We start from the raw sequence: 27,268 nt of genomic DNA, 5'->3' as shown, positions 1-27,268 counted from the left end.
ACGTTATGGGATTTTCTAAGCCCACTGGGGTTCAGGTGGTTACAGGGGGAAAAGGTAGAGGTATTTAACTGTGCTTGTGCTGTTAGTTACTGCTCAAATTAAAGTTGTTATTAGATGTTACTCCTTCACTTAGTGTTTATCTGTGGAACCAGAAATAACGCTCTTGCTATTCCCTTATCTACTGATTGTAAGGCATCGAAATGTTCAAAAATAGTGCATAATAACTCAGCAGTTGGTGACCCAGTTGCTGGGTGTTCATTTAAATCCACTGAAGCTATAACTCATCGCAGCTAATATTTACAGAGAAGACTACAGCCTGCACTTTACATTTCTCCCCTTCTGCTGAAAATAATATGTAATTTAGGGTCAGGGACACAAATTGTCCACAATGCTGTTTCCCTGCAGTTCAGTTTTGTCTGTAATTTTATAACTTTCTACAACCTAGTAAATTTCCTAAAAGATTGTCTGAAAAGCACAGAACACCAAAAAAATCACAGATTTTTAAAAAAATGACTGCTGTAACAAGGTCCTCTTTCCCCAAAGCAGAGAGAGGTTCCAGAGTCCCAGCTGCTTTATTCTGTTAATGATGAATGGTCTTGCTCCACACTGAACCTTTGGCTGGAATGTCAGACAGCTGAAGCCAGCAACTCTCTGTTGCAATTCCCATCTGCCATGCCTTCTTATAGTGCTGGTCATATGAAATGTCCGGCCAACGTATGACTGACAGGCACACACAGAGGTAAGAATCTGGCTCCTTCTGATCACCTCCTTCACCTATAAAAAGCTAAATAAAAGGTTGAGGAATGTGTGGAAAGCAAAAAGCTGGGGGAGGGGAAAGGAAGCAGTCAAACTTTTGACAGTGAAAATGGCATTGAAAAGTGGTATTTCTCATTACAAAGAAGAGTTTCCTGACATGGGTGGAAATATTTTTTAAAATCCCTTGTTAATCTTGTCTAGTTGAAATGCGGTGTGGACAGGTTAAAGTGTGTAATTGCAAAACAACCCTCAAGCTGCATTTGATCAAAATAATTGTTGAATTTTAGCATTTCTTTTTCATACATGAATTGCCATGTATGGACTTTTCATTTTTTAATATGAAACTACCAGAAGCAAAGGATGACTTTTGTACATTTCAAAATTAAATAGTCTACAAACGGCTGAAACATATAGCGTGTGTATAAAAAGCATCCCTGATTAATCAGAGACAGAACAATTATTTTAATGTAGTTCATTACTTTTAAGACAAATACTTACAAAAAAGGAAAAGTATGTTGAAACTGCCATCTATGAAGAGCCTTTCTCCTTTCTCACATAACGGGAGAAAATTCCTCTTTTCTCAGATGGTACAATACAGGTAGGTAAGTTTGAATTTTCTGTAGAAATACGGAACTAAATATATGGACATTGAATAGGTTAATTAGACCCTGTTTGATTAATTGAGGGTTTTTTAAAACAAGCAACAGCCTTATGAATGTGTCTGTGCAAACAAATTAAGTAGGGAGAATCCTATTGACATTGCATCCGTACAGAGGTTTTGCTCCATTACTATACTAGAGTTTGGTTTTTGTTTTGTTTTGGAGCACTCACACAATGTTGTCCTGTAAGTCGTCACTCTTTAAGAACTTCCCTGTTCCATTATGAATCATAACGTGTGAATTACAACATATCTCCATAATACTTACATCAGTTTTGCCAGAAAAAAACGGCTGCTTTGGAGGGTGAACTCTACAAAATTATACCCTGCTGAGACCCCTCCACCCTCCCCAGACTTCACTCTGCCACTACATTTCCAGGAATTTCCCAACCCACTACTGGAAAGACGAGTTGTTATATTTCCCAAACTACACCAGCAATTGACATAACCCTATAACAATACAATGTCATAACAGCCTTTTGCCACAGTCTGCTGGTTCCTCTGGATTCCCAACTTTCATTTTTTAAAGTATGTCTGTAGTACTTTATGTTGCGAAGATTCCTACAGACATACCATACTTTTAAATATAATTTAATATAATTAATATGATTTCAATATAATTTAATATAATTTTAATAAAATTATATAATACTATACGGCTGCCAAATGTTAGTTACTACCGTGTTTCCCCGAAAATAAGACAGTGTCTTATATTAATTTTTACTCCCAAAGATTTGCTATGTCTTATTTTCAGGGGATGTCTTATTTTTCTGTGTTCTGTTCGTCGGGCATGCTTTCAAACAAAAACTTTGCTACATCTTACTTGCAGGGGATGTCTTATATTTTGCACTTCAGCAAAACCTCTACTACGTCTTATTTTCAGGGGATGTCTTATATTCAGGGAAACAGGGTAGTTTAAAAGATAGAAAATTGGGAGGCGGGGGGTGGATGGTGACCACACCAGAGGCATATCTAGGAAAAATGGAGCCTGGTGCAAAATCTAGGAAAAATGGAGCCAGGGTGTGTGTCAGATTTTGCCACAGGCTCCATTTTTCCTAGATACGCCTCTGTTTCTGACTGTCCATTCTTTAACAGGCATGACCAATTATGGTAGTAATTGAATATTTTAAGGGTCCGCACAACAACATTTAGAACTTTGTTTAAATCCTTGAGACCTGATATGACTGTTTCTTCAAAGATTTATACCACTTGGAGTTCAGGACACACATTCCCACATTCCAATTTTGATGCGACTCCAGGGAGTAAATCTTTGGGAGTTTTGCCTATTTTAACATTAACTCTCACAAGATAAAATATGAATACTAAGCTATTGTGTGGGACAGAAATTTCCAGTTATTCCCAAAGACTTGAATATTTCAAACTTATTTGTGTATTTCAGTCTGTATCGTATTGCAACAGAGTTAGCACAGTAGGCCAGTTTGCAGTACGAACTGGCAAATTCCCTGTTCAAATTTCACTTCAGTCAAAGCTCACTTTTAGCGAGGCATTTCCCCTAAACTCGAGCCTCCTCAGCCCACCCCCTGCAAAATGAATTGAAACGGAGGTAACCCTGTGGGCTGTGACAATTATTGAGATAACGTATGTGAAATATTTGTAGAAGTGTTTTATGTGCTTCGATACCATTTTTAGAAGGCTGAAGTTACTTTCTGTGTCCTAAGGTAGTCATTCTGTTCTCCTGATAATATGCTGGAGACTGGAAGTATATTTTCAGCCCAATCCAGAAGTGGCGTACTGTTACAAAAAGATGGTTGGGACTTGGCCTGGGAGCTGTGCCCAGCCCCTGGCCAAACTCCCCCTGCCTCTGTGCCCACCTGCAAAAAACCCCCAAAATATTTCCTCCATCCAAGCAATACTAAGGCCAGCAACACACTGAAGGTACGGGCAGGACTGGGGAAGGAGTGTCATTTCCCCTGCCCCTAGAGTCTGGCCGGCTTTGGCCGCCTGCCTCCCCTAAGTTAAAGGGAAAAAACTAGATGGAAGATGGACTCTGGTCTGATCCAGCAGGCTGTTTCTTATGTTCTGCTGGGGGCACATGCTGCAATTCAAAGATTTTGGCAAATGATGGAAGATTGGTCTTTTCTGCCCTTCTTTCAGCTTTCGTAGCTTTGCCATTCATTGGTTGGCCCTATATACAGACAAGGAACAATGGGGATGCCTATTTATATCTTGGGTACTCACACAACTCTGATGGCTCGGTGTATCCTCCAAGGAAGAAGAGCTTTGCACAGTGAGTGTTTCCTGAAGAGATCTCTCCTCTCATTTTCTTGCCCCCGCTCCCCTGCTCTCCATCAGCAATGTGGTTAATTTATGCATGCATATCACTTGATCTCTCGCTGCCCAACTTAGTGGTTCTAAGCATGGTAACTGAGGCTGCACTTTCCTGGAAGTAAGTGCCTCTGAATAGTATGAGACTTACTTTTAAGTATGGCAAGCCTGCCCAGGACTGCTCCTTTAACAAATAAGCTGTGATCTGAGAGACTCTAATTAGAATTGCATCTTTGCTGTGAAGCGATTTAGGCGGATTTCACATGGGCCAAAAACAGTGGTGTGAAAATGGTGTGCTATTTCACAGTGCAATCCTAAACAGACTTATATTCTTCTAACTCCATTGACCTTAAGGTATTTTATGCTTCATTCTAGGTGTTGGCGTCAAGGTTCACCCTTTCGTGAAGGAAGCTCTCAACGACAGGCTGCCTGTTGTTGCTTTGGAGAGTACAATTATTACTCACGGCATGCCATATCCACAGAATCTGAGGTTGCAAAATCTTTGCTTTTTCTTGGGCAACAAAAGGCTGAAGTCTGATGCTTACATGCCTTTGCCACACTTGACATTTCATCACTTGAACATTTTTCACTTGGTGGCCTGCAGCTGAATTTATGAACTCTTCTGGCTGAGAAGTGTTGTTTCTGAACTGATGTCTAATAAAACATTCTTGTTCTGGGCCCTGTGTAAACCACCGGTTGCGGCTGCAGACTACCAACTGATCAATACATGTGTGTAAACTGAAAGGGAAAGCCTTCAGTAGGGATTATGCCTCCATAGCAGAGCATCTGCTTTGCGTGCAGAAGGCCCCAGGTTCATTCCCTGGCATCTCAGTTTTTTTTTTTTTTAAAAAAAGGCCAGGTGGTAGGTGATGTGGAAGCTGTTCACCTGAGACCCTAGAGAACTGCTGCCAGTCAGAGCAGACAATCCTGACCATTGTGGAATAATGCATTCCTTCAATGAGCCAGCGTGGTGTAGTGATTAAGAGCAGGTGCACTCTAATCTGGAGAACCAGGTTTGATTCCCCATTCTGTCACTTGTGCTGTGGAGGCTTATCTGGTGAACTATATTAATTTGTGCACTCCAACACATGCCAGCTGGGTGACCTTGGGCTAGTCACAGTTCTTTGGAGCTCTCTCAGTCCCACCTACCTCACAGGGTGTTTGTTGTGAGGGGGGAAGGGAAAGGAGTTTGTAAGTCCCTTTGAGTCTCCTACAGGAGACAAAGGGGGGAATATAAATCCAACTCTTCTTCAATAGAAGGCAACTTCAGGTGTTCAAATAGCAAGCACCTAAAGTACCATTTTGAGTAGTGTTACAGACCACTAAATCTATTGAAATCTGTGCTTTCTTTATTCTGTTTACATATTTCATTAAACCCATTAATTTTATTGGACTTAGAGGATTGTGCTTGTTAAGCTGTATGAAGTCCTTTAGCTATACATTTTGAGATTATGAAGTCTTGGGTGACGCAGGGAGGGGGGTCCTATGGGCAGCTCCTACCCATACTGTGAAGACTAGAAACATTAGATAAAAGGTTCTACAGAGAAACTTCATAAGAGTTGAAGGAAATTAAGCATAAACGCTCAGTTAAGAAGGCTGGTGGAATACAGATCTCAGAATATTGGCAGTTTAATTTCAGAGGGCTACCTACATATATGTTAGAATTTTTTTTAGTCCTAAAGGTATCACGGGATGTATATTTTATTTTGCCAGGCTTAATTGTTTCCCCTTATTTTGTTTTGTATTGCATTTTGCTGAATTACTCCAGCATGGCCAAAGAGGTAGAAGAAATTGTTAGAATGAATGGGGCTGTGCCAGCCACTATCGGCATTTTGAATGGCTGTATCCACGTGGGCCTCCAGAATGATGAACTTGAATGTTTGGCAAAGAGGAAAAACGTAGTGAAGGTGTCCCGCAGAGACTTCCCCTATGTTCTCAGTAAGGTATTTATATCTCTTGCTGTTCTCCTTTGATCCTACCAGATTTGTGGCTGGTGCATCTCATGTCTGCAAATGCTAGCATTGGCTCATCGAATGCCAAAAGATTTTGAGGGCGGTGCCTGGGATGAATTGAGTTTGGAGAGGATGTGATGTCAGTTCCAGGTGACATTCTAGGAATTTCCTTTAATCGCTGTCATAAATATAATAGAGGAAATTCCTAGCCTAGAACATCACTAAGGAGTCTATTTTCTGGTCACCCCCCCCCCCCTCCACAATTTCTCAAGGACAGGAGATTGAGGCTGAGGATGGGGATTACCTTTGCATGCAGGCAAATGGCATGCCTAGCAAAGGGAGGTCTAATGTAGCTCCAAATACCCAATACATCTCAGAAATTTCTGCATATTTAATGTCTTTCAAAGGAAAGTCTGTTTTTTCAGTACAAATCCATTCATTTACACATTTGCAAGCTGACATGGACCAATACTTGTGCAGCAACAAAAATGTAATTTTATTCCCCGTGGTAAAGAATTGCAGGCCACAGCATCCAAGAAACTCAGAGCAATCTAGGCTGCTTGTGCTTCTACCAAAATCTCCAAAATTTGTTCAAAATCTTCAAGGGAAGCTGCACCTTCCAGCTGACTAACTAGTTAAACAGGTTATTGGGGCTTTCTGTGTCAGTGCAATTGCTTTGTTTACAGCACCTAAGTTACAAGTTTTGTGTGGCAGTAAATAGTTGTACCGGTCGGATGCTGTCAAGTGCATTTTCTCTGTTGAATTGTTACTTAATTTTTGTTTGGCCTTTTTTGCAACAATATAATGTCTCCGCTGGATATATTGAAACCATTTAATATCAGTAGTTCTTTCCTTTCCATCAGCCACAGAAACACTGATCCAACCTTACGACATCCAAAAATGTACCAGTGATTGGTTGATTTGTCTACCTGGTCAGCATCAGTAGAAAAATTGCCAGGTTGGGTTAAAATCTCCATTTACTGGGAACCCATTTTACTTAAAGAAGACCCTGTCCAAGCTTGGGGATTTTCAGAATCAGATTACCATCCCCACCCCCATCTTGTTCCGGTCCCCTTTCCCTGTAAAATGCTGTTTATTTACATTCTGCCTGGATTTTGACTGGCTGTTCTGTGACAGGGCTTGTCTGGTGGTACTACAGTGGCAGGAACAATGATTGTGGCACACAAAGCTGGCATCCCCATCTTTGTGACAGGAGGAATCGGAGGGGTCCACCGTGGAGGAGAGAAGAGTAAGACTAACTTTATGCTGTCCATTTTGAGGCATTCATTTCCACTGCTTTTTTTTTTTGGCCTTTTCTGAGTTGTATATTCTGGATGCGCCCACCATTTTGTCTTCACTCTGTTAACTGTTATGACTAAAAACCTCCAAGTGGGACCTGGAGATCCAACAGAATTACAACTGATCTTCAGATGACAGCGATCAGGTCCTCTGGAGAAAATGGCAGCTTTGGAGGGTGGACTCTATGACATCATACCCTGCTGAAGTCCCTTCCTTTCCCAAGCCCCACCCTCCCAAAGCTGCACCCCCAAAATCTCTGGGAATTTTCCAACCTGCAGCTGGCAACCTTAGTTATAGCAGTTTAATCTTTATAGATCAGGGGTCAGCAATCTTTACCACCCAAAGAGCCATTTGGACCTGTTTTCCACAGCCCTGAAGATCTACTGAGCCAGACAGGCAGTTCCACATGGAGCCGCCTCCGGTTCGATCCCTCCACTCACCTTTCCTTCCAGCGCTGCTCTGGAGGGACATGCCTATGCTACCCTCCGACCTCCAGGCCACGCAGAGCCACAGTAAAAGGCTGAAAGAGCCGCATGCAGCTCCGGAGCCACAGGTTGCAGACTCCTGTTATAGATAGTAGAGAATGAATACATGTATGAAAATGTGTAATACAGCTTTTCTTGGTCTGCAGCATGGGTTGTATTAATGTAAGGTTTTGATATACTTATTTGAAATATTTATTAATTTCCTGCCTATCCTTTGAAGGGTTCACAATGGCTCACGGAAGAATGCCCTGTGGTGTCCAGTAACAAAAGTAAAAATACCAACAAAAAATCACATACAACACCCCACTTAATCCCCACATGTATGAAAAGCAAGAGACCCCGCACCACACAACATGCTCTAATTCTCCAACCCCTTTTTCAAAATATTGCTGAAACATCCCATACAGTAACCCAGCCTTATGCCTTTTTCCAGGAAGAACTTTTGAAAGGTTATCAGTGAAGATGACCTTACACCTCCTGCCAAAGACCACTCCATAACAATGGCTCTGCACATGAGGAGGCATGAGCAGAGGAGGACTGTTTCCCCCTTGGTATGTGTCTAGAGGCTATGAAAATTGATAAAGGAACTGCATTTCAGATGTTGTGGTCTATTTTGTCCTTTCCAGCTTTAGATGTGAGTGCTGATCTGACAGAGCTGGGTCGAACTCCTGTTGCTGTCATTTCTGCCGGTATCAAGTCTATTCTGGATATTGGTAGGACGCTAGAATATCTGGTAAGTATGAAATGGAAGAAAGAAACTGGAAATGGGAACAGGTGATGCTGCCTAATGCGCTTCTGTCACACCAGCCTCACTAAACCTTTGTTCCTTCTGTGCTATGAATGCAAAGAGCTGCATTATCATGGCTGACCTGCAAATCTGGAAATCCTTCCTTTGCCCACAGATCTCATCCTTCGATTCTGTGAGTTGCCAGAGGCTCATGCAGGTCAATTTCCCCATCTCCCTGTTATTTTCCTTGGCCAAGTTTCATATTATGTCTTTGTCTTTAAGTTCTATGCTTCCTAGGCCCCTTCCACACATGCAGAATAATGCACATTCAGACCACTTTCACAATTGTTTGAAAGTGGATTTTGCGATTCCGCACAGTAAAATCCAGCTTCAAAGTAGATTGAAAGTGGATTGAAAGTGCATTATTCTGCATGTGTGGAAGGGGCCCTTAGGCGCACATGAGCCCAGATTGGAACTGTGGAATGCAGAAAGAGAGATCGGGTCTTCTCCACACGCCATTTTATTTATTTATTTTATTAAATTTCTATACTGCCCTTCCCGAAGGGCTCAGGGCGGTGTCCATCATTCAAATAACAGTTAAAAACCATTTCACCCCAATCCCAGTTAAAACCATATACAAATTATAAAATTCAAAGTCCCGATGGCGATTAAAATTTTTTCCCCCTCCCCCTTCCTGCCCCCCCCCCCCCAGGAGGCCAGATTTTTCCACAGAAGTGAGATGTTATCCCAGCTGGCCAAATGCCTGGCGGAACAGGTCCGTTTTACAGGCCCTGCAGAAACTCTGTATGTAAACCCAAGCATGAGAGCCCTGCTCTCACTTGGGAGCCTCTTCCACCCGGTCGGGGCCAGGACTGTAAAACCCCTGGCCCTTGCAGAGGCCAGCCGGGGATCTACTCTTGGGGCCAGTGGGATCACCAGGAGGATCCACCTCCGAGGGAAGCTGGGAAGGGGCTCTAACCCAGGGCGATATAGGGAGAGACGGTCCCGTAGGTATGCTGGTCCAAGGCCGTGAATTTTATTCATCTGAAATGGCCTGGATGCTGTTTACCCCACTGCAGGCTGCCTGTGTATTGATGAGCTACACATTACCTTTGTGCGGTGGGCAAACATCATCCTCTCAGGGGCTCTTTCAACTTGGGAAATGGTACAGTGGGAGGGCTTATATGCCTTGCATGTATCCGTTGATTGATTATCATATGCTTATTGTTTTTATCCTTTTATTGTTTAATAAACCCCATTTTAATTATATAACCACCTGCCCATTTGAGATTTTTTTTTACCCAGGGCTATCCTGGTATACATAGCTTATCGATCCCAATTACCCCCTCAAGGTCTCTGTCTCCATCTAATTCCCCCAACTAAAGTGAAGAGTAACATTTGCCTGTTCTTTCCAAGTGCCCCTGTTGCACATCATGTGCTTTCAAGGTAAGGAGTCTCAGAGCATGCCCATGCACGGGAGCATACTTTTTTTTAAAAAAAAATTGAAGGCTGAGAATTCAGAAAACACAATACACATATTGATGTAATGTTATATCAACATAATAATATTCAATGGCTGATTTTTTAAAAATTCCCCTATTGGTGGGGTGAGGAAACAGCAGTGAACCAAAGTTCACTAAACCTAGGTAGTATCATCAGGATAATCTCTTGCTGAAACCAGCCAGGTGTGGTGATTTTTGGTTCAGGGGGTCCAAAGTTATGGATCCCCAAAGTGGGTGCTCCCATCCCCCATTGTTTCCAATGGAAGCTACCGTAGTTTCAAAGGATAACCATGTTTGTCTGCAGTAGAAGAGCTAAACTCAACTCCAGTAGCACCTTACTGATCATCAAGATTCTTTTGAGAGTCAAAGCTCTCTTCGTCAGATACAAGTAGAAAGGGAGATCTCCGATGTCTTATATCCCAGTCAGGATGTGGGAAGAGTGTTGCAAAGAAGGGAGTCAGAATACTAAGGTACAATGCAAAATGTAATCAATTTGATTTGGATAAGGAAGAAATGCGCAAGGGTATGAAATGCAGAAAATTAGAATTTGTAGGGAGATCAGAACCCGTTGTTGCTATTCAGCCCGGGGGCGGGGGGGGGGGGGCCATACTTCTGAACTTGTGAATGAACTCAGCTTCAGCAATATCACATTGTAATCTATCCTTGAAGCTTCTCTATTTGAGGACTGCTGCTCTGCGGTAAGCAGTGGGATGTTCTGGAAGAGTCTAGGGATTCAGTTCTCTTTTGCATTGTGAGAGGGCTTAGATACTGAGCAAGCCCTGACAACTTGGGGGAGTGAGACTGTACTTTGCACAGCTGTATAGCAATATTTTGAGGAAAGGAACAGCAGGACAGCTCGTTGTTAGAACACACATGTGGAAGGTCTCCAGCCAAAATGTTCTCAAGAAGCAGTCTTGCAAAGACCCCTGCTGCCTGATACCCTGGTGAGCTATTGCCGTTCAGAGTATACAACACTGGACTATGTGGACTTGTACTGTGGCAAGTGACAGGTGGATTAAATAGACAGGGAAAGAAGCTGCATTTGATGGCTTTCTCTTTCATTTGTTCATCCCTATTGACATCTGCAGGAAACTCAAGGGGTCTGCGTGGCCACCTTTGGAGAATCCAGAGAGTTCCCAGCCTTCTTCTCCCATCAAAGTGGCTTCCAGGCGCCCTATAAAGTACAAAATGAGGAGGATGCCGCTAAACTGATTGGTGAGCTGTAGGAAGATATTGTGGCTGTTGCATGACTGGAGTCTGAAACTGGAGTTTTGACTTCATAAAGCTTCTCAGTTTCCCTCTCAAAGGCTGAAGCACCTTTAGGCACACCACATGGGTTTGGGTGTAATTCCCACTGAACCTACCTGGTGTTTGCTTCTGAGTCAACACATATGTTACTGGGATGAGACTTTCCTCAATTGTCCTTTCTCTCTCGGCTGCCTTCACCTCTTTTCAGCCAGGTCACTGGCCTTGCAGCTGGGCAGTGGAGTGCTGATCGCAGTGCCCTGCCCAGAGGAAGAAGCTGTTTCAGGTCAGCTTATTGAGGAAGCAATCCAGCAAGCTCTGAGGGAGGCTCGGTAAGGATCGCTCCAGCTTCTCGTTCTCATTTCATTGAACACCCTGACAGAATCCTGTGCTGAAGACTGACAGAGGTCACAATACAACATAGTTGCCAAAGGACTTTGGATCACTCAGAGCAGGGCGAGTTCCAGATTTTGGGAGACCCTGGCAAGGGAGACCCCCAAGTGCCCCCCTTTGCCCACTGCCAAGCTATTCTTGGCCTTCGACCTAAATACCCCCCTTGCTTAAGGTGACCAGATTTTTACCTTTTAAAAGCGGGACGCACACACGTGGCCGCAGGAGCGCACTACCTTTGAAGGCAGTGCGGCAGCCTTCAAAAAATCGGGAGATTTTAAAAACCCTGCGGAACGCGGGACAAATTGCTTAAAAGCGGGACTGTCCCGCCAAAAGCAGGACGTCTGGTCACACTACCCTTGCTTATACTTTATTCTTCTTACGACAGGCAAGATCTCCTACCCCTTTGCTTTCACAACTGTTCTCCAATTATACTGGGTGGTGGGTCTCGCTAGGATTGTCACAGCCACCATGAATGCTAATGCTTTGTGTCCCACCTACATGCTCTTCTCCATGTGCCACTGGAAGTGCTGATGACAAAGCACTCATAAGCAGGCAGTGGAAGCATATGAGTGCAGGCCTCAGAGGAGATGCATGAGTAGAGGGGCAGCAGCAGTGGGCCCCACCAGAAACCATGGAACCTGGCAGCTGCCCCACTTCTGGGTATGCTGATGCTGGCTGGGAATTCTGCACGTCCCAGGTGCACAGGGCCTCCATTTGGGTCAGGACTGTACTACATAAAAAGACAGGGGCTTTGGCTTCATCTCTGCTTTGCCAGTTTCCAAAGCTGAACTGCCCACGGGCGTACTGCCCATGGGGATGGGGTGTGTGTCAAATGACACCGGGCGCAACGGTGGGGGGGTGGGGCGCAAAATTGCCCCCCACCCCCTCCTCCCCTGCGCCGACCCAGCTCAGCACGGGAGAGGCGCCTAAAGACAGAGCTAACCTGCTGTCAGGAGTTGGCCTGCTGCCGCAGCGCCCATCCAAGCTGCCTCCTTCCCTCCCCAGGCCCTCGGGGGCGGGGCTCAGGGGCTCTGCCGGCCTGCTGCTGCAGCAGTGCCTGTCCAAGCTGTTCCCAAGCCCCACCCCCAAGCGCAGGGGGGCGCCCGGAGCAGGTGATATCCCTGGGCGCCATTTCCCCCCAATACACCTCTGGAACTGACCATGAGGATCCACCCTTTTTTTCACTAGGAAATGCGGTCATAGTTATCATTACACAGAAGTTTCCCAACAGATCAAGGAGCGGCTCCCCACCCCCTTGCTTCTGAACCATTTTAGGTCAGTTGAGGGTAGGAGAGACTAAAGCCACAAACTGGGCCTGGATGTTTAGGGAACTCCCTGCACATGTCCCATGTGGAAATGCCTGCTGTCACAAGATGTGAGGACGACTGTGCCCACTGTGGGCAGAAAAGATGGTTGATTAGCAAGTACATATAGTTCAACCAAAGCCACCCTCAAAATTCCTATTATTGCATTGGCAGGGAAAGAGGGATCACAGGAAAGGAGCTCACGCCCTTCTTGCTGCCGCAAGTGAATGAATTGTCCAGTGGAAAGTCCTTGAATTCTAGTATCCTTTTGTGGTAGTTTCCACCCTGGGGATTTTGCTGTACCCCAAAAGCCAACAGCCCAGTCTTCTCCCAAAGTACTCGCAGTCTCTGGAAATCTTAAAGCACTAATTTCCAGAAATTTTTCTCTCTACCTGTCCTTTTCTAATGCAAAGATTTTAAGCACGTGCCTTTGCTTCTTTCTCCAGGGTAAATAATGTGTCATTCCAATGGGGATAAGCCATATTCTTCTGTTGTGGGAATTCTTAAACTAGCATGATGTGGTAGGTAGACAAGATCCAGCTTCAGCTCGCTACTCCGCTATGAATCTGGGGCACTCCAGACATGTTATGCGGCATCAAATGCATGTTGCCAGCATGTGCACTCTCAGTTAGGAACTTCAGATAGTCATGAGTCTTTGGCACGTGTACTGGAATGGCACAGACATTATTGTACAGTTTTGAATGTCACCTGTGGCCCTTAGCAGAGATTTTTGTGTATCATACCTCACAGAGTTATTGTAAGATTTAATCATCATTTTAGGCTCAGAGGAAGAGTGGCCGGACACCGATGAAACAAATTGTTTCTTAACAGTCCCTTATTTCTTCTTGCAGCAGCAGCTTCATATTTGCCTGTCGGCTATGTGTCCTATCTTCCCTCTTGGGATCTCCACAGGCAAGCAGTTTCCTCACCACTGCCTCTTCACAGCAATCATTTGAGGTAGACTAGACTGAAAAGCTCCCTGAATCCACCCAGTGAAGTTCACGGCTGAGTGGGTGAAAATGTGGACAGCCACCATGGTGACGTGGTTAGAGTGCTGGACTAGAATCTGGGAGAACCCAGTTCGAATCCCCACTCGTCCTATGGGACTGTGATCTTGGACTAGTCATACACTCTCAGTCTGACCTACCTCAAAGGGTTGTTTTACAGATGAAATTGAGGAGAGGAGAATGATGTAAGCCACTTGGGTCCCCATTGCAGAGGAAAACAGGGTGTAAATGAAGTAAACAAATGAAATGCTTCTTTACTACAAAGGTGTGGTGGCACACAGGTGGCCAAAGAGTAAAGGATGGCTTTGCACTTGACCTTTCCATTTATTTTTCTGTTGGCCCCTGGGTGTTTTTTAAAAAACTTTCCTTTCATCAGTCCCCAATTGGATATCGCTTTAATCAAGAACAATGCCAGTGTGGGCAGCCGAATAGCTGTGGCCCTGAATAAGATCCAAAGGACCCAAGGGAGGAGAGAGGGCACATCGCTGAGCAAGAAAGCATTTTCTGCTCCAAGACCGGTGAGTGCTTTTCTACTGCGTGCCACCTCTCCAAAAGAGAAAGCTCAAACCTTGTTCATTGATCCGAAGCATGTGGCTTGCCTTCTCTGCTTCTGAGGCACCCACAAGATTTGCTGAGCACCATTCGGGGATGCATCTCTGAATATGATACACTTGGATCACGTGAACCGATTTCCAGGATTTGGTGCATGCTTGAGGGGACTAGATTGGTGGATCATTGGGTTTGTTCCAGCTCCATGATTTTACATTTCTTTGTTTGGATTTGGCCTATTTAAAATCGCTTGCACGTTAAGACTGAACTTAGAGGCCCTGTTTGGGAAACAGAAATATCAGCTGGATCCAAAGCTTTGCCTACTCTGTGTATAGGGGTCATTTCTGATCATGGAAAGTTTTGGAAATGTAAGGAAGTTCTCCATGGTGATTCTGAATATCTCTCCCCCAACCCCATGATTTCAGGTGGTGATTGGTGGTATCAATGTTGATTTCATAGCCAAGGTGAAAGCTTCAGTCATGGTGGTAAGTGAGTTCAGCAGTATTTTGGCTGAATTATCCTCTTCCTATTCCTGTCTATTCCATAAAAATGTGTTGGGTTACCACTGCCTCTCAACAAGTGAGGGGGTGTAAGGGCTCGCAGTATAGAATAGAGGCCTGCGACCTTGTTGAGGTTCTGGGTATTGGAGTATTTGGTTAATATAGCAGAGTTTGCCTAGGAAGTGTAATATTGAGTGCAGTATATTAGTCCTCCTAGTAAGTATATTACAAAAATAAAACTTATATTTATTCAAGTAGATTCTGTTCACATTCAAGTTCCAGTTAATAGAAAGATAGAAACCTAAACTAAGAAGTACATTTTCCTATCAGAAGTGGCCAACTATTCCTGCATCACGTGACTACAAGTAGGGAATATTTGTTTCTACAGGAGAGACCTGCAGAAACATCTGTTTCTATGCAGGAAGAGGAGAGAGAAACAATGGCTACTGAGAGAGAAGGAAGAGGGGTTAGAGGGCAACTCCCAGGTTCAGACAAAGAGAGGTACATCCCATTCATAAGATAACACTTATACACACTTAGAGTGATTTAGGGTCCTCCAATGTCTTGGTATGCTGAGTCTCTCACTCCAACTGTGGGCACTTCGGAATGTTGAGGATGGGAAATGGGCACCACCACAAAATGGCTGCCATGGGAAGTCAGGGTCCATGCACTGTTCTCCTTAGAACTCTGCAACAAAAAAAATTAAAATCTGGCAATAGATAATCAAATATTTTGAATAGAAACTTTTCTGCATGGACAGCACAACTTTTTAATCCATCAAAAGGTCATGTTATGCTTTCTCATTATCACTGTCCTTTACAAATAACATCAACAAATTCCTATAGCAGTGATATGTGTTGGTGAGTAGACAGGTCTTCATTTTGATGTCCTGGGAAACAAAATATGATCATCTTAACTAGTCTTCATCACAATTTGAGCTTTCTTCCCGTCTCTTTATACCTCTCCCTGAAAGGATTTAAATGTTTTTTCTTAGTTCAACTTGAACGCAACAGCTATTTCACCCTTCCATTTCTCTATTCAGCCACCTGCCATCTATCCACAATATGGCCACAGCCATTAGCCGGCAGAACAAAGCCTGCTTTTCCCAAAGCAGTGTTACCTCACCTGGCACCAATATTTTCCACCTAGACGCAAGTTGAGGCAAACAGCATTTTCTGTTTATCAACATTAAGCTCTCTTTTTCTCATTCCGCTCACTTGGGGTTTCATCACTGACTGTGAAACATTTCTATGATTCTTAGCTCATGGGTCCAGATGTCTGTTTGACTTTTGATGGAGTGTCCTAACAACCATAATTTTTATCATAATAACATCTAGGATCTATAACGGCAGGAAGCCAGGTTGTTCTGCATTAATGTTCCTCAAACAATGGTTGCTTCAACAAGGAGCAATTCTCTGTGTAGTTGTTGCTGCAGAGGCGTTTGCAAAGGTAATGGACTATCCACACAAAAGTTTCCCCTGTATTTTCCTCAGCTCTCCAGTCCTCATTCCCTGATACCCACATACCAGAGGACTTTTATAAAACAAATATGGATATTGGTGTGATGTTATAATGTTCAGCAGCTCTTTGCATCAGCTGGTGGGGGGGGGGGTTGTTTTGTTTTGTTGTCATTCCTTGGTACTTCATCCCATTCTCAATTAATTTATTCTTTTCTAGTTCCTACCAACAATTACCCTTTCCCCAACTATTATTCATTGCTTTGTTCTGTTTGGTTTTTTCTGTTCTTAAAAAAATCTTCAAATTTGAGCGTCTCCTCTCAGATTCTCCTTCTAATTCCAACCAGGCCCACAGACAGTCAGGAGAGGTTTCTTTCTAAACTGTGATTCAGTAAGGACACATTCTTTCTACCAGTCTTTTTTAATCAGCTGAAGGACTGTTTTATTACTTCAGGCACTCATGAACCCAGCCTTACTGGAGAAAAGAAGTTGTTACTACTGTTTATAAAGATTATTCTGTTTCATGGTTTAATACATTCTCCAAGAAGACCCGTATGCTTCCTTCTTCCTCCCTTTGCACACAGAAAGAAGCTTGCCTGATTTAGGACCAATCACAGTTTGTTGACACATCCAGAGTGCATAATTTAACAAACCTCAGTTTGTGTTTAACCAATGAACAGGATTCTAAGCTGTAAAGAAATTATAATCAGTACTCTGGTTTATAGGCAAGAAAGAGATCAGAGGTTTGTTCAAGTACCTATTCTAATATCAAAGCAAATTTCAGATCCTTTTAAAACAGGACAGTTTCAGCCTTGGCATATAACATGAGGGGTGGTAAATAGGAAATGTGTGAGCCTCAGGCGTGCTCTCTGCAGTGATAGAATGATGTGTTCACAATATCTGAACGCCCTTCAAGAACTGATTAAATAAGTGATGGGAATTGCTGACTAAATGGCTACTGTGGGACGATCGTAGACAACATCTTCGGAGGGCGTCCTTTGCAACAGGAGTGGACTATTTTTATACAACCTGAGAATAAAAAAGAAAATGAAGCCTGTGCAAATGTAGTCCTATTGATTTCTCTGCACTTGCAGGAGGGAGGACAAACAAACCCATCAACCGTAAGACAAACTTTTGGTGGAGTGGGGAGAAACTTGGCAGGCAAGTCGTTCTAATTATGATCCTGTCTGGGTATGTGCTCTTTCTCGACACAAACTGGGCTCATAAGCAGCATAACTCCAAGCTTGCATGTTTCCATGGTCTGACTGAGGTCTCTGAGCAAAATTGTGAACCCCACGCCCCAAGTTGCACTTTGTATACCGTCATATGCTGAATCCACCGTGGGGGCAGGAAAACATGCCTCTGCTGGCAGCAACAGTGAGTGACATGGGAGTGTGCAGGAACGGCATCTACACTGTCTAGCACATCACTGCATTCTGCTTCCACAGTCCCCCCTCCCCATATTATTTTCTTGCTCAGATGCAACAACAATCACACCACCCTGCTGGCCATCTGGAACCCCCCCCCCCCTTTCCACTTTCCCAGGTGATCAGGCTGTAACTACAACATGCGGGCATGCCTCACGGCATCTGGAAGGGCTGAGATCAAGCAGGACCCCCAACCTCCCACAGCTCAGAGGTGTGGGGTGGGGGAATGGCGTCTGGGGCAAAACAGTTTTCCTGTCCTACCCAAACAGTTGTGTGTGTGTGTGTGTGTGTGTGTGTGTGTGTGTGTGTGTGTGTGTGTGTGTGTGTGTGTGTGTGTTTAAATGAACAGTTCTGTAAGGAGAAAAGAACCAATTAAGTGCTCCCGTACCTCCTGCACCAAACCTTGGGAGTAAGAACTCATACTTGCTCATTGATTCATGAGTGACATGGTCAGCTGTGAGGGAAAGCAAGTCATTAATTAAGGTCCAAATAAAGAAATACCAGGGTGAACTGGCACTTTGACTGACCTTACACTTGAGTAAGTACATAGAAGGATCTTGCCAGCGGGGATGGGCACTTCTGGACTTTGATGGGGGAATATAGCATTATGTTAAATGCTGACTGGAACTTGGTCTCAGGTCCACTCACAGCTGGCTCTGGAAAAGAAATGACCGTGCCTTTCTCTTTCTTGTTTTCAGATTGCTTAAGCCGCCTGGGGAAAGCTCCTGTCTTTATCTCAGCAATGGGGAAGGATGAACATTCTGAGACTGTCTTGCGTCACTGCAGGCATATGGTAGCTCACAGAAAGATTATGAACTAGAACTTAAAAGTAATGATTTCTGACCCTGATAGACTAAATGCCTCTCTTTCTTGCTTTGAGGATATGAGTGGAGTCTCGCAGCTGGATGGACACAACACGGCCACTTATTGCCTTGTAGTTGCCAGCAGCGGAGAGGTCAGACTTGGCTTGGGAGACATGGAGATTCACCAGCAGATAACAGAGCAATACGTAAGCCCGGGCTTTCATTGTTTTCTGTGCAAACCTGTTTTTCTGTTGTTCCCTCCCTTTCTAAGGAAGCGGGTAGCTTCCCAGCAAGATGATACAAAAGGGAAGCAAAGGGAGATGTGGAATTAGGCAGTGATGGAAAGAATTCCCATTGAAGCTACAGAGATATCCATTGGTTAGAGCTAGGACATATATCCTATTGTTAGGCACACCCTGTTTCTCCTGGCAGTGAGAAGTACCAGCGTAAGCCCTTACCCAGGTATGCCCCCTTAGGAGGAAAGAGCACTGGATTCTTATGGTGCTTTTATAGTATTTGCCTTATTTCCAAAATATTCAAGTAGAGCATGGGTTGAAGCAAAGAGGCACTCCTGTGAGGCAAAAGATTGGCTGCCCCACGTGAAAGAGGCCCCAAGGTAATAGTAGAGCCATCTTCTTGGCATGCAGAAGGTCCCAGGTTCAATTTCCAACATTTACAGCTAAAAGGACTTGCAGCTGATGTGAAAGACCCATGCTTTAGACCCCAGAGAGCCTCTACTAGTCTGGGTACGCAATACCCACCACCTTGCCAATGCTGGAATTTGGGGTACAGCCTTGAAATAATTTAATCCTTGCTTCTCCAGGACTTGGGACAGCAGGTGATACACTGTGGGGGGGGGGGATATCCTGGAGGCACCCACTAGTTTGTGGTGTGCAGCAAGGGGCTATCCTCTCCCCAGTGTTGTTTAGCATCTACATGCGACCCATGGCACAGCTTGTTCGGGCTGAGGTCACCAGTACGCTGATGACACTCAGCTTGTTCTGTTGATGGATGGCCAGCCAGCCACCACCCCAGATGTTTTGGCACAGTGTTTGGTGGCCATAGCTGTTTGGTTGGAAAGGAGCAACTAAGGTTGAATCTGTTGAAGATGGAAGTCCTGTGTCTGGGTCGCGGTGGGTTTCCAACTGCCAAGATTTGGTGATATGGCATTGCCTCTAGTCTAGGGGCCTGCAACCTGTGGCTCTCCAGATGTTCATGGATTACAATTCCCATCAGCTCTTCCACTTGGCCATTCTAGTCACATCTGTTGAATCCCACCTCTGGGCAGAACCATAATTCATTACCATACTTTCCTACTGAAGAGTCACCCATTACAGTTTAATGACTTTGTAGCCAGGACCTGACAAAGTGTCATTCTCGGATGCTTTTTTTGAGCCGTAGCTGAGTTCACGGCCACCTACATTGAGCTTGTTTTTGAACTGTGGAGACCAACAAGAGTGCTGAAAGCCATTTCTCCATTTTCCATCGCCTCCTCCCACAGCTCTTGTGTTTCTAGGATGTGCTGCACTTCAGAAACACAGATAAACACTGCCTGGTTCCTGATGGTGGGGAAATATTTTGGGAAACTAATGGAAGAGGTGATTAGGAGCCATTCAGGTGTAACCCCACCCTTTCCCCTATTAAGATGACTGCTGACAAAAAACCAAGAGCCGACACTTAACAGCCGGTGGTGTTTATTTAGGAAGATGCATACAATTCGCCGACTCATTTATCATCAAGACCCTCAGAAAAGCTGAAGATTGATTCCTGGAGGGGAAAGAACTGTAATTTCTAACAAAAGGGAGGAGAGGTAGCGGGAATGAAGAAAGGGAAAAAGAGGGCAAACTATCGAGTGATATATTATTCTCTACGATCCCTACAGAATAGAACTGTCTCAGAATTTCCACCAGCCTATGCCTGTTGATAGATGCTCTGCTATGCTGTTTCCTTCAATGACTTCTTGATGAAATACAGGATACAAAACAAAGAAAACCCTTATATCACAGGACCATAGTCAAGGCATGATGGCTGCAAGACCTTTTTGGCCAAGCCCTTTGAGATTGGCTAGCAGGCAGAGTAATGTTTATTCTCCGTTGTGTGTGACACAAATACAGATGTACTCCTGTTGAAGGCCTTTGGGGGACGGCTGTACTCTCACAAATCAAAAGGAGCCTTTTTCAAGATCTCCTGGGACCTGAATTTGTTACAGAGGTGTATGACGGGTGGGTGGGGGGTGTTCATCCTTTTGGTCATTCAGCTAGATTACCTCAGGGAAGACAGAAATAAACAAGTACACATTACCACCCCACTGAAAGAATCTGACTACAGTAGCATGTCCACCTAAGACCATGCAGAATAGACAACCAGATGTCAGACCAGCAACGGGAAAGCAGGATTTCTGTCCACATAATCTTGTAACATGCTGAGACACAGGAGGAGATTCAAGTCTACGGCCCAACTTGTGCCACACCTGTCATCCCACAGGAAAAGATCCATGAGGAAAGGAAACATATTTTTGCTGGTGACCCTCACGTCATTCAGGCGCAGCAATGAGGGACCTGACTCAATGCCACACGTATTGCTCAAAGGAAGAAAATAAAAGGGAAGGCCAGTGTTTCAACACCCAATGTTCCCGATCAATTCCAAATTGACCAGGGCAGCCAGAACATCAGAGGTATACTGGGGGAAAATGGCGCCTGGGTGCCTCCATGCCTCCTCCCCGTGCCCCACTTACCTTTGCAACCCTGCAGGGAGACCGGGGGGAGGCAGGGCTTGGCTGCGGGCAGCTCAGGCAGGCACCATGGTAGCAGGCCAGTTGCTGCCCTAGAGTCGGCCTCCCTGTCAGCAAGGAGGCTGGGGAGGGCAAGAGCCGGCCTCAGGCTCAAGCAGGAGGCTAGCTCTTGGACAGGAGCCAGCCTGTTGCCGTGGCTCAGCAGTAGGCAGCTCAGGCAGCCGCCACGGCATCAACCAGCCTCTCTGTTAGCAGGGAGGCCGGGAGTGCAGGAGCTGGCCTGCGGTTGCAACACCCGCCTGAACAGCACAGAGGGAATTGCCGGGTGCCCCCCCACCCCATGAGATCAAATGGCGTGCAGCCTGGGACATGGGTTACCCCATGTCCCCATTAGTGGTATGCCACTGCAGAACATTCAGGTTAAATGACACATGTGCACCTTTGGATTTCTCCCCTTTTGCTTTAGGAAGAGAGAGGCTTATAGGCTGATAGTTGACAACTGTCTTCTGCATTCCCTTCAGGTATCTGGATTCAAAGAAAGCCTGTGCCGGGCCCCACTGATATGTATTGATGGAAATGTACCCGTTTCCACTATTCAGTACATCTGCCAGTTTGCTAGAGAGCATCGCTTAGCAGGTAAGAAGGACCTGTGTGGGACAATCACAAATCACAGTTTGATCTCAAGCATTAGGCACTTTTTCCCTTCACCCAGTGAACACTGAAAGTAGCCGGCATCATCTTGTATATAAAGACTGAAATAACTGGTAGACCTAAAATTCAGAGATATCACTCCATCACTATGAAATCCTCCTGTTTGTTGGGAAACAACACAGAGACTTTGAATCACATGTGTGATGGGAGACACACACTTGTCACTATGATATTTTAATAACGATATCGCTGAATTTTAGGTCTACCAATTATTTAAATACTTCTAGCAAATTATCTATTGAATTTTGATGATTAATAACCATTGAATCACATCAATCCCTTCAGGATTGGCAGCCCTCATCATTGTTTTTGATTATCGTTGCCTTTGTTGTTACCTTGACCACCTTTAATAAAAAGGCAAGGGTACACATTAGGTAAACAAGTAAATAAAACATGCATCAAATGGGTTGGAGTGCTTAACCTAACACATTGCTGTTTTGAAGTGTATTATGAGCCGACAGATGTGGACAAGGCTTCCGGGCCATTCTTTTCTGACTGCTGGAGATCCTTGGCATGTATCTCTCCCAATCTACGGGAACTGAGAGCTATCAATCGGACCCTGGGCCATCCTGTGCCAGCAGGTAAAACAGTTTGATACAGGAAGAGCATTTTCCATTATTAACTACTATACTGAGTTACACCTTGGCCCAGGAGCAGCAGTACATTGTGGTTAAGAGCAGGTACACTCTAATCTGGAGAGCCAGGTTTGATTCCCCACTCTGCCCTGCCGACCTGCTGGGAGAGCTTATCCCCTGGTAGAATTAGATTAGTCCTCTGCTGCACTCAACTTTATACCAACTGGGTGACCTTGGGCTAGTCACAGCTCTTTGGAGCTCTCTCACGGGGGTGGGGGTGGAAGGGAAAGGAGATTGTAAGCCCCTTTGAGTCTCCTTACAGGAGAGAAAGGGGGGATATAAATCCAAACTCTTCTTCTTCATCTTGAATGCAGCTCTCTAGTATCTCTCTCTGCTTTGGGGCCCTTTAGCTGGAGAAGCTGGAAATTGAGCCCAGGAATTTGGAACTTGGGCCTTGAATGCAAAGCTTGTCGTCTTCCTAGTTCATAGTGCAGAGGCCAAGAAACCAGCTGCTCCCTAACCCTTTCAGAATTTCACTTTGTCCCATGGAACCTTATGTGGAGATAACTGGTTTGAATCCTGTTCTAGAACCAAAGTCATGTGCAGTCAGTGTGTAGACTCAGCAACGCAACACCCAGCGGGAGATACCAACGTACTGCATTTGTGCAGACTGACAGCTATTCCTGATAGCTGCCTGGTTATCACCCCAGTGTTTATTGAACAATAGAGACTCCAGCTAATTGTTTAAATTCTAGAACCAGAATGGAAGAAAACTTGCACGTAACTGCTAATTTTGCACAATTCCTTCCTTCCTCCCTGTTCCCAATCTTTCTGGTACTGAGACCAAATGGTTCGCTGAGATCTGTGATCTGTGGTTTGCTAGGATCAGGACTGTTGTTTGGTAAGATCTGTGACACGGAGAGAAACACATCTTACAGTGACATGCCTCTCAAAATGCCCATAGATGTAGGCAAACATTAGGAGCTAAAACTACCAGACCACGGCCACACAGCCCAGGAAACCCACAACAGCCAGTCTAGACAAAAGATTTCTTTTATCTCCCTGCCCCTAATACATCCTAGTGATAGGAAGATGATTTTATTATGACTTTCATGCCGTGTGACCAATGTTCATACATTGATATTTAAAGATCTGCCATCCAAGCTGGAAGATGTTGTCGAGACTGCCGTGTTCCTTGTCCTCCCCTTACTGAGAGAGTTGCACTGTGTAGTGGTAACACTGGGCCACCATGGTGTCCTTGTCTGCGGCCGGAGTGTGGGCGGGAGTGTCTCTCTTCATCCTGGACTTTGCAGCAAGGTAAAAGTACAAGGCTGCAGATACAAAAGGGGTTAATGCCTGGGAAATGGGAGGCATGAATCCCCCGTAGGAGCAGGGAGCCTTCAATAGAAAGGAAGATAGTATCCTTGGTCATCTGTCCTGGACATTGGAGTTCCATCAGGTATTGCCCTGGGACTCCTTGGGATTAATTCAGCTTTAGTAGAGACTTACATTGCAATCCAAATGTTGGGCAGAGGGTGCGTGGAGGTGTCCGGGCTTGTGGCACTGTGCTGCCTTTGCAGGGGCATTGGGCGGCACAGAAAGAAGAGAAAGTTTAAATTCCTCTGGCCACCCAAATCACTCCGTTGAACAAGCAGGCTGACTTCACACTTTCATGCGGCGTTTCAGTCTGTAGGACTGAGGGCTGGTGTTCCTGAACTAGAATGCTGGTGGGAGCTGACTTTAGTCAGAGGAAGATCTCATGGGGACATGTGGGGTCACATGTCTCCGGACGCGTGCCAGCTGGTCACATGAGGGGGTGGAGAATTCCCCCCGCACCCCTCCCCTTGGTCCCACCCTGCCAGGCTGCTCCCTTAGCTGATAGAGCCTCCGTCAGCCAAAGGAACAGCCTGGTAGGGTGGGACTGAGGGGTGCCCAGCGGCAGCCCAGCCAGGCTAAGGTAAGTGGGGCGCAGAGAGGCTGGGGGGCTGGAGCAGGTATTGCTCTGGGTGCCATTCCCCACCCCCCATACCTCTGGTCAGCTCCATCCTTAGAAACATCCCAACCTGCCTCCTCCCCCCTCGCAGTGCTGTTGTCCTCTTGGATGCCAGCATAGCTCCATGGTGGCCTGGACTTCTGAATTTGACTGCTGGGGGGTGGCGGGATGCAGGAATTTTTGCTCTCTCCACTGGCCTGGGTGCCTCTTTTGCTGACAGAGTGGGCAAACACATTGGCGCAGCCTTCCGCTGCTCTCACAGCACAATTGGCCCCTAGTCCGTCTGGATCGGGCTGCCCAACTTAGGAAGGAGAGCCAGCTTGGTGTAGTGGGTAAGGTGCTGGGCTGCGACCAGCAGAACCCAGGTTCAAATTCCCACTCGCTCCATGGAAGCTTGCAGTACATTTCTTCTCTGGCTTCAATTGCATACATTGTTTTGTCTCATGCCCTAGACAACGGCAAGTGAGCTGTGTGCCACTCACTACCCAGCTATCCCAGTCCCCGTGGAGGAGTTAGTGAACGTCTCTGGAGCAGGTGACAGGTATATGGCTTAATTGCTCAGGGTAGCCATGGGAATCCCCGCCTTCCTCTCTTTGATCTGTGCCCTCTCCCCCTGTTGCTGTGACAACATAACAGTGCGTGCATGTACGCGACATTGCTAAGGAATAATTGCTCCAAATATTTATCCGGAGGTGGTGAAAGATGGGAAGGTTATTGTGAGCTGTTGTTTTCTGAGCTTTTGTGAAAGGGAAGGAAATGGAGGCAATTAAAACTTGGGATGATATTGGGGGGGGGGGACTTCCCCCATGTCTTTAGATGATGTCAGAATCGTCAGAACCACCTGGGCCCTCTTAGAAGCACAACCCCATCTAATTGAGAGGAATACTGTTCAGGCATTGTTCAAGATAAATGGGAGACTTCAACACCTTTGAATGTGAAGAGAATTTTGATTGATTAGGTGCCTTCTCCTGAAGATTACCTTAAGCTTCCATGATAGAAGCAGGAACTTGGGCACTTCAGCCATTGGGGGGGGGGGGCATGCACTGCTCACATATGTATATATTTCAAACTGATTTTAACTACCATTGCTCATGGCAGAAATTTCTGGAAATTGTGTTCATGGAAGGGACACTTTGCTTCCTTATTGCTCTAACGTTCCTAGGATAGGGAACAATTATGGTAAAATCATTGAGCAGCAGTGACATAGTGGTTAAAAGCAGGTACATTCCAATCTGGAGGAACCAGGTTTGCCGCCTGAGCTGTGGAGGCTTATCTGGGGAATTCAGATTGGCTTGTGCACTCCCACACATGCCAGCTGGGTGACCTTGGGCTAGTCACAACTTTTCGGAGCTCTCTCAGCCCCACCCACCTCACAGGGTGCTTGTTGTGAGGGGGGAAGGGCAAGGAGATTGTAAACCCCTTTGAGTCTCCTACAGGAGAGAAAGGGGGGGATATAAATCCAAACTCTTCTTCTTCTAAAATGATTTTGAAACCAGTTTAAAATTGGTACTGTAGACATGGCTAACAGTGCATCCATTGTCCAAGACAAGAAATGTGGAGTGTGAGGATAAGGATGTGGGACTAGGTCTGCTGTGTATTGCAGGAGATCAGGAGAGTCTTTGACACAGAGATGCCATTTTCAGCAGTAGCTTGGTGTCAGCAGTGGTTAAAAGTGGAAGACTCTAATCTGGAGAACTGGATTTGATTCCTTTCTCCTCCACATGAGCAGCAGACACTAATCTGGTATAACTGGATTTGTTTCCCCACTCCTGCACATGGGTGGCCTTGGACTTATAGTCACAGATCTCTCAGAACTCTCTCAGCCTCACCTTCCTCACAAGGTGTCTGTTACAGGAGGTGTGGGGAAGAGAAGGTGACTGTAAGCCACTTCAAGACTGCTTTTGGTAGAGAAAAGTGGGGTATAAAAACCAATCCTTCTCGAAATAGGTATCTTGACTCCAAGAGGGCTTGAGCCAATTAGCTCCTTCATTCTATGCACATCTTCAGTTTAGTAATTATGCAAACTCTCCGGGTCATTATGCAAACTCTCCGGTAGTTCTATGAGAGGGACTGGCAGTATCTGACGGATAATTTTGTTCTAATAAATACTCTCAGGATTCTTTGGGGACAAACATGACAGTGGCTTTTAGGTTTGTAGAACATAAACACCCTAAATACTTCAGAGTCTGAAATGGCCTCTTCTCTCCTCAGCTTAATGGCTGGAATAATTGCTGGGCTGCTTGCTGGTGAGGACACAAATGACTGTGTCCGAATGGGCCTCTTATCCGCCAGCCTCTCCCTCCGTTCTTATGAACCCATTTCTCCAGCGATTAGTGCCACCAGTGTGAATGTGGAACGGGTCCAGGCTCAGAGGTGGCTGGGAACAAAGACATGGAAGCTGTCTTAGGTCTTCTGCTCAAGGACTCCAAACCACTTCCATATCACCTGGAACAGGCTGATTCTTATTTACAGGACTGCATCTCTTCTTAGGTTCCGCCACAACAACTCCACTCATGTCACTAAGGGTTTCTGCAGATACCAACCTGCAAATGGGCAAAATCAAACATTGCCTGCCCACGTGCCTTCTGAGTTGTGGTTCTCGCCTGGTGGAATGTCTACCTGAGGAGGTCAGGAAAACTTCCGCTGTCCTGGCTTTCTGCACACTATGCAAAACTGAACGATTCAGGAGGGCTTTTCTGTACTTGTAATAAGGCTGCACAGGGCAAAATGGTGTCACAAACTTAAGTGGATAACTATTGGGGCTTATGGTCTTTTCTTTACTTTACTGCTGGACTTATGGTCTTTAGTACATTGTAAATAGGATCCTATTATGTAAGTTCTGTATTGCTTAATGTGTCATGGTAATAATTTTGTTATACAGTTTCTTTCTGGTGATTCCAGACTTCCA

The 27,268-nt window shown here is 45.3% G+C and overlaps 1 protein-coding gene across 1 annotated transcript; it reads left to right on the top strand.

The window, feature by feature from the left end:
* The first annotated feature begins 676 nt into the window (after positions 1-676).
* On the top strand, positions 677-27,268 carry LOC125435083. Its single transcript, XM_048501119.1, has 19 exons — positions 677-739; positions 3,530-3,662; positions 4,076-4,190; positions 5,469-5,643; positions 6,790-6,901; positions 8,063-8,169; positions 10,754-10,880; positions 11,122-11,242; positions 12,782-12,867; positions 14,002-14,132; positions 14,589-14,648; positions 17,215-17,281; positions 18,246-18,340; positions 18,428-18,556; positions 21,603-21,717; positions 22,236-22,373; positions 23,518-23,684; positions 24,813-24,901; positions 26,572-27,268. The coding sequence occupies exons 2-19, from the start codon at positions 3,581-3,583 to the stop codon at positions 26,765-26,767; spliced, it is 2,112 nt and encodes a 703-aa protein (XP_048357076.1). The 5' UTR covers positions 677-739; positions 3,530-3,580; the 3' UTR covers positions 26,768-27,268.

Source organism: Sphaerodactylus townsendi, linkage group LG06, assembly GCF_021028975.2.
Source record: "Sphaerodactylus townsendi isolate TG3544 linkage group LG06, MPM_Stown_v2.3, whole genome shotgun sequence".
Classification (NCBI taxonomy): domain Eukaryota; kingdom Metazoa; phylum Chordata; class Lepidosauria; order Squamata; family Sphaerodactylidae; genus Sphaerodactylus; species Sphaerodactylus townsendi.
The sequence above is the reverse complement of the archived record's forward strand: the minus strand, read 5'-3'. Positions and strand labels throughout refer to the sequence as shown.